Genomic DNA, 13856 nt, shown 5'->3' on the forward strand with positions numbered 1-13856 from the left:
CTGCTCCAGAACGGCAGGTGCAAACAGGTAACCTGAGAGGCTCAAGAATCATCCATCATTGATGGGCTTGAGCAGGGAGGCTGCTGGGCTCACCCTGATCTCCTGAGCAGCCCCAGGGCCAGAGCGGCAACCAGGCTCTCTCCATCTCATCCTCCGAGGCGGAGCAGATCCACCCCCCAGCTGCGAGGTTCCCCGGCTTCTTGCATTTCAGACCCTGACAGCGACAGCAGCTCCTTCTGACCCGCGCTTTTTACCTCCAGCTTTCCAGGTGAGACGGATAGAGAGAAGAACCCAGTCCCCTCAGGCATCTCCCAAGTTCCTCCTCTTCTTTCCAAAATGCAAACTTTTCTCCCCCTTGGGAGAAACCCTTAACAGGTTTGACTCCTGTTGGCGTCAGATAGGAAAGGGGCTGTGAGCTTCTTCATTGACTGATATACGCTTCATAGATTTTAGGCAGGGCAACGCAGAGAAAGTCTGGGCTTGCTTGCCTGGTTTTCACTATTTTCACTGACTAAAGATGGGTCCCAAATGGCAAACACATGTCTCTTTTAAAAGGACGAGGGAAAGCAAGAAATGTTGAAGGTAAGGAAGCTTAAACTGGATCTGCATTTTCACTTCTATAAGTGCTTCTAATGGTTACAGGCGGTGGTGGGGGGAGAGTCAGCCGGGGGTGGGCTGGTCTTGTCTTGGCATTCCCCCTGTGGCCGCTGCTAGGCACTCTAGACCATAACCTGAGCCTCTTTTCTCTTAATTCCAGCAGGAGCCGTGCCAGTCTATTGCAACAAAAGCAAGCAGATGGCTAGTGGTCCTTTAAAGAACAAGAAACTTTTTCTTCCCTGCATCAAGTTTTGTGGACAAGAGTTCCCCAAAACTTATGCTGGAATAAAATCTCATTAGGTTTTCAGTTGCCCGCTTGTTTATACTCAAGAGTCCCAATGTTTGCAGGGGTATCAGTGTCACAGCAGCAGCTGAAATCAAATGACACTCATCACCCAGACACAAATGACGTTCTCCAATCCCTTGAACATGTCGGGGGAGTGAGGAAATGCATCGATCGCTCTTTTGGAAGCGACATAAAATGAACGTGAGACCGAACAATCAGGAATAAAGCTTTCCCTTCCCGTCTGTGTCTCTCCTAGGTCTGGGAACATCTCCCAGCTCGGTTGCCACTCCACACACAGCCATGGTCTCCCCAGCCATTGCGCTGGCGTTCATTCCTTTCATGTTCACTCTGATTCTCCGCTACCGACACTACTTCCTACTCTTCTACCGAGCAGTCTTGGTTCGACGGCTGCAGGACTACTTGACTGGCATTCCCAAGGACGAAAGGGCCTTCCAGTATGTCCTCACTCATGCCATCCCTGGAGACCCAGTGCACATCTTGGAGACCTTTGACCAGTGGAGTTACCACTGCGAGTACCTCAGTAATCTGGGACCCCAGAAAGGTGAGGTTGCTCAGAAACCTAAAGATGCAATAACTGCTAACTTTTCTTTCCTTCCTTCCTTCTCTTTCGTCTCTCTCTCATCTCTCTCCCCCTCCCTCCCCCCTTCCTTCCTTCCCATACTGAAGGTTTGACATCTGTAGCAATAACATTAAAATATTGTTTACAAAACAAGTTATCCAACCAATACCTCTGAGCATGTGCAAAATGCCTTTCCCGCGCACAACATGGGTAAGTTCACATCTCGCATGAATGGAAAGGCCTCAGGGAAAAAGCCACAAGACTCTTTCGAATAAACTGGACGTATCATGAGGTAGAGGTAACAAATTCAATTTTTCCTGACCTACACACACCCTGTGAAGAGCTGAAGCACAGGCACCTCCCAGCCTCTGACACATGGTTGCTTACAGTGTTGACTGCACATTCACACACACACTTGAGCATGTGCAGCTGCCTTCTCTCTGGGAGGCTCCTTGGCCCATCAGGGTCAGTATTGTCTACCCAGAGCCCAACTAGACAAGATGCTCAACACGAGGAGGACACATGTCAGTTTCCCACAAGTTTCCATGGGAAATGCAGTGAGAAAGAACCTCTGCCAGGGAGAAGAGGGAGAAAATCCCTCTTCTCCCTGGCAGAGGTTCTTTCTCTAGGCGTCTTGTCTGGTCTGCTCAGCTCCCTCTTGCTCACTGGCACATTTGGCTCCCTTCTGGCTGACGAGGGCATTTAGGGGAGCAAGAGAGGCACACTCCTTCTCACCCCTGCTAGCGCACTCGGCTCCTTCTTGTCACCGCTAGCATGCTTGGCTCCCTCTGGCTGCGGAATGTATTTAGGGGAGCGAGGGGAGCTGGTGGAGGCAAGAGGGAGCCGAGCGCAGTGGCAGCGAGAGAGAGCCGAGCGTGCCGGCAGTGGTCAGAGGGAAAGTGCGCTGGCAGTGAAGAAAGGAAGCGCGCTCCCCTTTCTCTCCTAAATGCACTCAGCAGCCAGAGGGAACTGAAGGAACTGAGCATGCCAGTGGGCGACAGGGCGCTGAGCGGACTAGACAAGATGCCTAGAGTTAACCTCTGCCAGGGAGAAGGAGGATTCTCTCTCTCTTCTCCTTTGCAGAGGTTCTTTCTCATTACACTTCTCAAGGAAACTTGCGGGAAACTGACACGTGTCCTCCTTGTAGCAGGCATCTCATCAGTTCTCAGTTCTCAGACGAAGGTCTTTCACATCACCTACTGCCTGTTCCTTTTAATTGGAGATGCCAGTGATGGAACCAACCTGGGACTTTCTGCATGCAAGGAAGCAGGAAGGGGGGGGGGGTTTGAGGCAAAAGAACTTGATAACAGTAAGCTGAACCTGTTGTCGTCCCAGAAAATGCCACTTTACAATTTATCTTGCTAAAAAATTATAAGCAAGGCTTAGAGATTTTTTAAAATAGCCCCCCAAACTGAATTTTAGAAATCAACCCTGCTCAGCATTTTGTTGGTGAGTTTCAAGAATTCAGCAGAGCTTATTTTCCCGAAGTGCTCAAATCAGGCTCGATTTTGCAGCGATGCCGGCAAGGCCAAAGCCCTGCGCCGTGGAGCTCTGCACTCACACAGGGTCTTGGTGAAAGCAGGCAGCCTGACCCCCCCCCCCCGTGCGAAACATCCAACATAGCTGCTTTGCGCAGAGTGCCGAAGGAGAGTCTGGAGGAATGCAAAGCCCCACAGCTGGCTCAGCCACATTTCAACCAAGTCTGAGCCCTGCTCTGGGAAGAAAGCTTGTTAGCCGTAAGAAAAAGACACAGAGTAAAGTTTGTGAGCTGATACCGAATTTTGAGACTTTTCCCCTGAGAAAGTGGTGATGAAACGGGAGAGTAGCTAGCATCCTGTCGGGATTCTGGGACTCTTGGAGGGGTACCCCAACGTTGAGAACACATCGTGGCGTCCTCTTGGTGATTTGCCCACATATACATCCAGGAGGTGACTGATTTAGGAGAGTTACACCCCGCTGTAACTGTGGAAGAAACAAAAAAGAGGAACATCTTGCACCTCCACCACCCCTCTTCAGAACTGCACATGAACTGTGGGACTTTTTAAGCATTATTGTGTATTTATATTATGAAACTTTGTATACCCTGTATGATTGGTTCTTTGATGTATATATACTATTGAGCAATAGCCAATAGGATGACTTGTATCCATTTCCTTATATGCTCCAGGCAATATGAACGGTTGTAAAGTCTCTGTGAATTTGTACTTACCTTTTGCGCTTGCACTTTAGTAATGTAATTAATATTGCTGCATGATAGCAATTTGTGTAGTGTGTTGATTACGGGGATCAGGTTTCAGGTGTTTAGCGTTAACCCACAATTGCCCTGTTTGTCAGCAGCTGGGGAAGAAAGCAGGCAGGACTTTTGGGGCCTGCTATGTTCTTCTTTTTGTGACTTCCTTTGTGCTTCCAGCTAAAATCCTGGAGCGGCTGATCTACGAGAAGGCCCCCCTCTCTGTCTTGGAACTGGGCACCTACTGTGGCTATGCAACCATCCTCATAGCCCAGTCCCTTCCACTGGGCGCTCGTCTTTACACAGTGGAGATGGATGCACGCAAAGCATCGGTGGCTGAGAAAGTGATCCGCCTTGCTGGCTTCGACGACGACACGGTTAGCATCCTGGGATGGGGTAGGAGACCTTGCCGCTCACCTGGCAAACTATACTCTATTTTCGGCCTGCAGTGCCTACTTGCTAGAGATAGGAATTAGTGGATATTTTGGCTAGGCCAGCATTTCTCAACTTCCCCCCCCCCAATAATTTTTCAAATCCCGTGGAAGGAATCCCTACACATAAAAATGTTGACAGGCCAGAAAAAGATGATGGCAGGGAGTGCACTTCAATTATTGCTTAATTATTATCATTTGTATTGTCTATGGAGGGCAGTCGGAAAAGAGGAAGACCCAAATGAGATGGCTTGACTTAATAAAGAAAGCCACGCCCTCCATTTTGCATGATCTAAGCAAGCCTGTTAATGATAGGACAATTTGGAGGTCTTTCATTCATTGGGTCAGAGCCAGTTTAGTGTAGTGGTTAAGAGCGCAGGACTCGAATCTGGAGAGCCGGGTTTGGTTCCCCACTCCTCCCCTTGAAGCCAGCTGGGTGACCTTGGGGCAGTCACAGCTCTCTCAGAGCTCTCTCAGCCCCACCCACCTCACAGGGTATTTTGTTGTGGGGATAATAATACCATACTTTGTAAACCACTCTGAGTGGGTGTTAAGTCATCCTGAAGGGAGGTATATAAATTAAATGTTGTTGTTGTTATGAGTCACCATAGGGATCTCATTCCCCCAGTGGGGGAGGGGGATTTCCCACTCCCATAGCGTTATCACCCAGCAATCAAGGGGAATTTGCCCCCTTGTCCGCCAATCACCCAGCGATTGGTGGGAGGGGGCAAGCTCCCAGAGGTTGACTCCCACTGGCAGGCACCTCAGGATCATGTGGTGTGCATGCGCTCTCAACCAGCGTGGTGACGTCACTTCTGGAAGTGATGCTGTCGGGCTGCCTGTGGGAGCGTTCCCGTGCTTCGTTTGGGGCTGAATCGGCCCCGTGTGGAGCGCAGGAGGACTCACACGGCTGGTGACGTCAATTCTGGAAGGGATGTCATCACGCTGGCTCCAGAGGATACGCGAAAGAAGACCTCATGCAACACACAAAGTAAGTGCCAGGGACTCCACCTTCCTGACGGGAGGTGAGGGGTATCTAGCAACCCTATGCTCTCAGCTTCCATTCCCGACCACCTCTCACCTGGCTGGTGGGAGGAAAGCACAGGAACAGATTGAAATCCTCCTGGAGTGCTCTCCTGCACGCTCCAGAGCCTTTCTTCATCGCTCCAGGAATGACATTTCCAGCAGAACGTGGAAGCAGCAGGTCACGCCAGGGGCTGATTGGGTAAAAATCAGCCCCAAATTCTAGGTGAGAGTTGAGTGGCTAAATGCATGCTCCAATCAGGCTGTAAAAATCAGGGGAGACATCAAAAGCAACCACCCACTGGCAAACTTGGTCACGGAGCCAAGCAGATGGTTCGCGATCTTGGCCTTGAGACCTGGTGTGAGATGTAGATGTTGTGGCACTGATTGAGAACAGTAACCAAAATGCTATCTCATGCAGAAAGGTACTGGCTGGATATTAGGAAGAACGTTGTCACGGTCAGAGTAGTTCAAAAGTGGAATCAGCTGCCTAGGGAGGTGGTGAGCTCCCCCTCACTGGCAGTTTTCAAGAAGAGGCTGGATGAATATTGGTCAGAGATGCTTTAGGCTCATCCTGCACTGGGCAGGGGGTTGGACTAGATGGTCTGTATGGCCCCTTCCGACTCTTATGATTCTCTGATTCTATTAAGCTGAGTATTCATGTCAATGGAAAGTTGCCCCCAAAGTACAAAGCTGTAACTTTTGACTTCAAAAGAGAGGCATTTACAAAAAGAAGGGGACTAGTTAGAAGGAAGCTGAAAGGGAAACTCAAGAGGGTCAAACCTCCAGAGGATGCTTAGAAGCGATTCCAAACCACACGAACTGAGGCCCAAATAGAAAGCAACCTCGTATGAAGTCTAAAAGGGCTCTTGCACCGTTAATGACCCAAGTCAAGGAAGCCATAAAAGAAGAAAAAAGCTTCTTTTTAAAGATTGACTGTTTTACCCCAGTGAGGTGAATAGAAGGGAGCGCCAGTACTGGCAAAAGAAATGTAAGTTAATAATTATGTGTCTGTCTATGCCATCGAGTCGCAATCAACTTATGGCGACCTGAGCAAGAAGAGGCCTTCAAGGCGAGTGAGAAGCAGAGATAGTTTGCCATTGCTCTCCTCTGCAAAATCTTCCTTGGTGGTCACCAGGGTTGCTATTCCCCCAGTGGGGGCGGGGGGTCCCCACTCCCACCCTCCGCCCTCCCTGCCACCACTCACTTGGCCATAGAGGGGGAAGGTGAGGAAACAGGCCTCCCGGGTGCGCTTCCGGTGTGGTGCAATGACATCACTTCCTGGAGTAATGTCATCACGTCACCCTGACAGCACTTCCATGCTTTGCAGGGGGCTGATTTGGGCCTTAAACAGGAATTGATATCATCACACAGGCCTGGGAGTGTGTGTGTGCTTTGCGTGCGTGCAATGAGGACTAGTAAGGTGAGTGTCAGGTCCTCCTCAAGCCTTCTGGGAGGGTTAAGGGGACCTGGCAACCCTATGCTACTCACTCAAGTGCCAGACCTGCTTAGCTTCCAATATCTGGCGAGGCTGGGCCATACCATGTTTCCTTCTCTCCCAAGTTAACAATTAGGCAAGTGAAAAGAGAATTCGAAGAGTGAATGGACGAAACATCAAGATATATGATAAGCATTTCTTGCTGGTGATCTTCCAGAAGCGTCTGACAGAGAATGAGTGCCGTGTCTAGAGTCATTTTAGGGGCAGGGGGAGGATCTTGCTCGGGGGGGGGTCTTTTTTTTTTCCGGAGGGGCTGAATTGACTTGGCTTCTTCTTCTCTCCTCCTGCCGGCAGGTGGAGCTGATTGTGGGGTCCTCGGAGGAAGTCATCCCCCAGCTCAAAGAGAAGCACGGGCTGCTCCAAGCTGACTTCGTCTTCATGGACCACTGGAAACGCTGCTACCTGCGGGACCTGCAACTTCTGGAGGCCCACAACCTTCTGCCGGAGGGGGCCACCATCCTGGCCGACAACATCATCTTCCCGGGGGCACCCCAGTTCCTGCAGTACGTCAAGGCCTGTGGCAAGTACCAGTGGAAATTGCACCGGACCAGCCTGCAGTACTTCCGGGCCATTCGTGACGGCATGGCTCAGCTCACCTATATAGGTCTAAAATGATGAGCGACGGCTCCGGACTGAAGGGCACCCGCCAGCAGCAAAGGGGCTCCCATGTTATTAGTTAATTCTTTACAAAATGTATTCCCCGCCTTTCTGCCCTCATCAGGGCCACGAAGGCAGCTAAGAGATTAAAAACACACATCATAAAAACGCAGCTTAAAGATCATTAAAACCAAAACAAAACACGTCATTAAAACGACTAAAACCAAAGCTAAAATACACACACACAACATAAAAACAACAATTAAAACATAGGGTGGGACAGAGGGGTCGCTGAGGGAACGCCGGACGAAACCCAAAAGTCTTCACCTACTGGAGGAAGATGGAATGGAAAGGACAGACAAATCTCCCTGGGGAAAGAGTTCCAAAATGTTGGTTACGCTACCCGGAAGGCCCTCTCTGGTTGCCATAAGGCAGGAGCGCTGAAGATGACTGCACTGGTTGGGCAGGTCCATAAAGGAGCAGGAGGTCCTACAAGTATGTTGGTCCCAAACTATGTAGGGCTTTAAAGATTAACATCAGCACCTTGAATTGTGCTCAGAAACGTATTGGGAGCAATGAAGAGAGGAGTGATACAGTCCCTGTGACCCTCTCCATTCAGCATCCTGACTGCAGCATTCTGCACCGACTGAAGTTTCCAGACACTTTTCGAGAGCAGCCCCACATAGAGCGCATTGCAGTCATCTAATCTAGCTGTAACCAGGACGTGTACCAGAGGGGCCAGATGTTTTCTGCCCAGGAAAGGTCTCAGTTGGCTAATCAGACCAAGCTGGTAAAGGGCACTCCTGGCCACAGCTGTCACCTGCTTACCCAGCAGTGGGCCTGGGTCCAAGAACGCACAAACACCCCGACAACAGACCTGATCCTTCAAGGAGAATGCCACCCCATCCAGAACAGGTAACACTTCACGTGGATGTGGGGACAAGGCAGGGGGGGGAAAGAAACTAAGGGGGAGGTGAACAGGTACGGCCGAAACCACGTTTCTTTAAGTCACCGTATCCAGGTTCAGCCTGACCTCTGGACGAGCCCTAAAGTGGGGTCTTGGAGCGTATGCGGAATCCTACGCCTTTACACCACGCTCCAAGGTGATTGGCTGCTGGGCAAAAGGGAGTACAGGTTGAAATCTTTGTTCTTGGGGTTCAACTGGACATGAGCACTGCTTGATCTCCTCGTGCCTTGCAGAGAGCCAGCTGTCCTGCTGTGGGGAGGCAGGAAAGTGGCTGCACGTCCCTGGGTCTCAGTGCCCTTGGAATACATGGGCTTTCCCTCTTGCTACAGTATGTTAGAAATTAGGAGCTTTTCGCTTTCTCGTTTTCTTTATTCTTTCTGCGCACATTCCAGCTGTAACTTTGATCACTGTTTAATAAAAGCAACTATACTTTATCTGTGTTGTGAGTCTGCTTCATGGCTTCAATCTGAAGGCAGTGCCTTGACCAATTTGTCTTGTGCCACTGTTAAACTATTTTGCTAAGGTAAACACAGGTAAAGTCCAGTTTAGCCTGAGACTTTGGCCCCCAGTCTCAGGTGAGGACTTAGTTAGGGGTACTGATGGCGGCCTCCAGGTTCAAGGACAGCTGAAACTCTGCTTTGGCTTTCCCTGTCCTGTGGATTCCGGGGTTTGGAGTCTGCGAACCCCTTTACACTTCGTGCTTGCTCTGATTGTTGTACAAAAAAACCTGAAAACAAGTAGCAATGCCCACACACGCAGCCTGGTCTGCTGTGAGTCACATATGTGCTTCAGGAAACTTTGCATGGCAGCCACAGGAACGCTTGGTGGATGGGATGCGTCCCCTTTGCTGAGCTGAGGCAAATCCTGAAAAACTGGTGATTTGCAGATTGTAGAGGTCCGATTCTCCTGTGCGAACAACCTGACCTTCAAAGGCTTTCCCATTCCGTCCCTTACAAAGGTTTGAGCAAAGGGATGCAGGGAAGGCGCACCACAGAGAACTCTACCTAAGGAACAATCTGCTCAGCATCCCAAGTCAGAAAGACTCTTAAGGTGGTGATGGTGGCCCAAAGTTCTTTGGGACAGGAGACAACTGCAAGGAGAACAGCTGCTCGAACCGGCAGGAGTAGCGGAATACAGATTGCTTCCTTTCTCTTGGGAGACACCCGACCCAGGCTGGATTCCCTGACTGCCCTTGCCTGAGGGAAGGCGGGTCCACAAGGGCTCTTCTTCTTCGAGGCCGCCAAATAATCTACTTGCATTAGTCCTGCAGTCCTGCTCCCACCCCAAAAGGAGGAACTGGAATGGGTCAGCTGTCCTCTGGAGCTATTCCCTCCCCACAGCAGAAAAAAGACATTAAAACCACCAGACCAGGGCAGGAAATATGCCGGGAAAGTAGTGCAAGAATGCACGAAGCTGCCTTCTACTGAATCAGAGAAGTCTCGTCTCCTCAGCCGGGCAGCAGCCCTCCTGGATCTTAGGCAGAGGTCTTTCATATCACCCTTGCCTGGCCCTTTTACCTAGAGCTGCCAGGGACTGAACCCGTGACCTTCTGCACACCAAACAGACGTTCTGCCACTGAGCCACAGCCCCTCCTCCCCCCACTTGCCCCAGTGATGGATTTTCAGACCACACCAGAACAGGTAAGAAAAACGTTTATTGACAAAACAGTTTCCGCCAAGAGGAAACCACAAGCGCACACACATGCACACACCCACACACCCCTGGCTCCAAAAAGGCGTTGCTGAACCTACAGTCCTTTCCCCTGGAGTGTTCTGCAGGCCGGTTCCGCGGAATGTCTGCAAAGGAGTCCGCGGAGATAGTCTGGTGGCGGAACACACCTGCCCTCGACTTCCAGCCGAGGATTCAAGGCCAACTGGGTGCCTTCAAGAGCCCCGCCTTCCAAAGACATTCCTCCTCCGTGCCACGATGCTGCAGGGTACAGACTCATGTCCAGACGTGGGCCTTTGCTCTTCTCACCTCGTTGTCTAGATCATCCACTGGTCTTGATCTTGCTCAGCTCCCTCCATATCCACCTAGGGAGGGAGAAAGGGAAAATGGTAAACACATTAGAGGCCTGCTTGCTAAATGCCAAATAATAATAGAGGATGGGCTAAATACCGAATAATAACAACAACAAAAACAACAACAAAAAGCTGAACAGAAAGTTGACAATCAATGGATGGAACCATAAGAGGTCATGAGCTGGAATTTCACCAGAGAGGTTCCCAGCCTTGGAAGTCCCTCTCAACTGCCCGACCGTCCCATCTGAAATACCGCCAAGCACTGTCCGCATATTTGGATGACCACCTTCATAAGCTGAAGAGATGGGTACCCCTTTTAATGACGTTAGTTCCAAGCGGTGCACAGTGCTGCACTCTGCACCTACTGTGGAGCACCGACGCCCTCAGGGACAGGGAAAAGCAAAAGAAAATCCAGCTGCCCTATAGTCCTAAGTAGGTTTACTCAGACAGACGTCCCAGGGTGTTCATGAATGCCCAGGAAAATGTGCCTACGATGGCAGATTCAGACTTGGAACCTGTACTTTTCTTAGAAAAGGTAAGCCAGGCCTGACATAGCCCATAGCGGGATGAGCTGTAGTTTCCCACAGGAGATGCAAGAACTTCCAGAGGAAGGTCTGAATCTTCTCAGCAGACTGGTGGCTTTTAAACCAGAGAAACATACAGCAAAGATGCCGAGGAAGGATCCGCAAACCCCCCTTGCAGACTGCCGCCAGCAGGCTCCAGAGGGTGCTGAGCTGCTGGACAGGAGAACAGAGCACAGCCTGGCCTAGCAGAAGCCCCTGGAATTCTCTCCAGCCTCAGGAACGGAATGCAACCCAGCCAACATGGAGCCCCTGCCCCGGCGCACCAGACCTCGTTAATCTCCCCATCATCGGGAGACTCATTGTAGTCATTCATCTCATCCATGTCTTGCATGTCCTCATCGTCTTCAGAGTCTTCCTCGCTGTCTTCATCGTCTTCGTCATCCTCCTCTTCCTCCTCATCATAAGTCTGCTAAGGCAAAGCAAAGGGGCAGCTGTCACTTCCCCATCACCCCTCCCTGGCTTCCCTCCACCACCTCATGACCTTCCGCTAAGTCCTTACCCACAGGCACACTTTCTCCTTTCCAACATTCGATTTATATTCTGCCCTTCAGGACAACTTAACACTCACTCAGAGTATGTTGTTATTATCCCCACAACAAACACCCTGTGAGGTGGGTGGGGCTGAGAGAGCTCCTCGAAGCTGTGACTGACCCAAGCGGGCTTCAAGTGGAGGACTGGAGAATCAAACCCGGTTCTCCAGATTAGAGTCCCGCTGCTCTTAACCAGGACACCAAACTGGCTCTTCCGCACTGGGATTCAAGCCCCTTCTCAACACCTTCGGCCAAGAAGCACCACTTCACCTGTCCTACTGCCAATCCTCGATCCCCCTGTGCCTACCAGCATCACACCACCCATCCTGCCCCCTCCTCACCTGTGACACAACCCCAAGCACTCCTCTGCACAACATTCAGTTCTACGTTCATTCCATCCTCTCCCTACACGGCAGGGCAGGGTGGATTCCAGGTTTTAAACTGAAAATGCATCTATGGACCAAAGGCTCATGACCTCCCCACACACACTTCCTTCTGCCCTCTCCCCTCATAAAGAGCTCCCAGTCCCCTTAGACTCCAGTAACACACCACTGCTCCCTCAGTTAATTCTAACCTCCTCAGTCCAGGGCTGCCAACATCTTACACTTCTGGATACAGAGGCTCCTTTACACACCATGCAATCAAGTACACACACCTATTCACATATATGTAGCTGCCCCATGCATTCATAGGATGACACTAGCGTTACCTCGGAAGCAGGCTTCCCTATCGGGACCAAGTTGTTATCCTTCTCGGCGATGCTCTGCAGCTGCAATCAATGGGCAAGAAGACAAAGTCAGTACAGAGAAGCCAGGCAGGACTGGCAGCAGAAAGACAGCAGCCAGGGTTGGGGGGGAGGGGTGCCTGCATCCCACTAAGTTTCTAGCTGGGGAGGGGGGGGAGAGCCAGCTTGACAAAAGTGGCAGGTGCAGTGTTAGCCTAGGATAGTGGAGACCTGAGTTCAAATCTCCCGTCAGCCATGATGCTAACTGGGAAGCCTTGGGCTAACTCCTTTATTTTGGGGCTGCTGCGAGGATAAAAGAGGAGGGAGAACTATTTGTGCTGTCCTGGCGTCCTTGGAGAAAAGAAAGGTGGAGTAATGAGTGAATTTTTTGACCACCAAACATTGTGCAAGCTTTTGAACTCACCAAAACTCTTGGATGTTACGAAATTTAAAAGGCTGGTGTGCGGGGAAGAAACAGATTTTTCAGGTCATGATGTTCTGATCTGATTTTGCTGGCATCCTCTGTGCTGAACTTCAGGGCAAGGGTCGGGTTATGGCAAAGCGAGTGGCCATGCAAGACTTTCGGCCCCGAATCCCTGCCCCCCCCCCCGGCTCTGCCCTTCTGCCCCGCTGGCCTTCCTCCTCTCCACAGCTCACCCAGGCCTGGTGCTGCTGCTCCTGCTGCTGCAGCTCGTTCTCATCCACGCAGGGCCGGTCCAGGTTGAACCAGAGCGCCTCCGTGACTCTGGGGAAGAGGGAGGGGAAGAGGGTGGACATGCCTGCCAGAGGAGGAGGAAACAGGGCTGTGTGACAGGGGTCGCCACTCTCCAGGAGAGGACTGGAGATCCCCCAGAATTATAGCTGATCTCCGGACTGAAGACCAGTTCACACGGAGGGAATGGCTGCCCTGGAGAGTGGCAAGGCCTGATCTAGGGTTGCCAGCCTCCAGGAGGGGGCGGGAGATCTCCTGGAATTATATCATCCCCAGACCACAGCCCTGACTTGGATAGCCCAGGTGAGCCTGATCTCAGAAGCTAAGCAGGGTCTGCCTTGGTTAGTAATTGGATGGGAGAACAGGGTTGCAGAGGCAGGCAATGGAAACCACCTCTGTTAGTCTCTTGCAATGAAAACCCCACCAGGGGTCGCCATAAGTCAGCTATGACTTGAGGGCACTCTCCACCCCCACCCACCCCATCAGACCACAGAGATGCATCCCCCCGGAGAAAATGGCTGCTTGGAAGGAAGGGTGGGTTCTCAGTGGCATGACATCCTGAGCCCCCCTGCCCTCCTTAAACAAGCATTACCCCCCCTCCAAGTCTCTAGGAATTGGCAACCAGAGTTGGGAAGGAGCACCCAATACAGAGAGTAAGCAAGCAAAATAGGGGTCCCTCTAAGGGTACTCAGAGGCCGGGTGAAAACAGGGATGCCAACCTCCAGGTGGTGGCTGGAGACCAACTCCTCTAGAGAAAAGCGGTGCTTGGAGGATGATCTCCATGACATTATATCCCACTGAGGTCCCTCCCCAAACCTCCACCCCCAAACCTCCAGGAATCTCCCGACCAGGACTTGGCAACCCTAGGTAAAAGCAGTATCCAGGTCACGCCCACCCACGTTACGTGGCTGGTTTGGGGGGCGTTCCCCCCTTCCTCACCTGCTACCTGAGGACGGAGGCGCAAGAAAACGCCGGGGCAGATTTAAACCACCGGAAATACTCGCTGACCCCGGAAGTGATAGCCTGGATAGCTTTTTTTTAAAAAAAGTTTCCTCAGCAAAGACTTCGCCTGAAGC

General features: G+C 51.2%; 2 protein-coding genes across 3 annotated transcripts; one reads left to right on the forward strand and one right to left on the reverse strand.

Moving 5' to 3' along the window:
* Window positions 1-1183: 1183 nt before the first annotated feature.
* Window positions 1184-7260, forward strand: LOC129326736 (transmembrane O-methyltransferase homolog). The gene is made up of 3 exons (XM_054975046.1): window positions 1184-1445; window positions 3874-4070; window positions 6940-7260. The coding sequence occupies exons 1-3, from the start codon at window positions 1184-1186 to the stop codon at window positions 7258-7260; spliced, it is 780 nt and encodes a 259-aa protein (XP_054831021.1).
* Window positions 7261-9844: 2584 nt separating this feature from the next.
* On the reverse strand, window positions 9845-13801 carry ANAPC15 (anaphase promoting complex subunit 15). Of its 2 annotated transcripts, none has more exons than XM_054974068.1 (5): window positions 13720-13801; window positions 12726-12847; window positions 12054-12113; window positions 11083-11220; window positions 9845-10242 (listed from the first exon to the last, which is right to left on the reverse strand). In XM_054974068.1, the coding sequence occupies exons 2-5, from the start codon at window positions 12843-12845 to the stop codon at window positions 10195-10197; spliced, it is 366 nt and encodes a 121-aa protein (XP_054830043.1). In that variant the 5' UTR covers window positions 12846-12847; window positions 13720-13801; the 3' UTR covers window positions 9845-10194. The 2 variants fall into 2 exon arrangements, with proteins under 2 accessions (XP_054830043.1, XP_054830042.1); XM_054974067.1 differs by having other exon boundaries at window positions 11083-11223.
* Between the last annotated feature and the right edge of the window lie 55 nt (window positions 13802-13856).

Source organism: Eublepharis macularius, chromosome 3 (assembly GCF_028583425.1).
Source record: "Eublepharis macularius isolate TG4126 chromosome 3, MPM_Emac_v1.0, whole genome shotgun sequence".
Classification (NCBI taxonomy): Eukaryota; Metazoa; Chordata; class Lepidosauria; order Squamata; family Eublepharidae; genus Eublepharis; species Eublepharis macularius.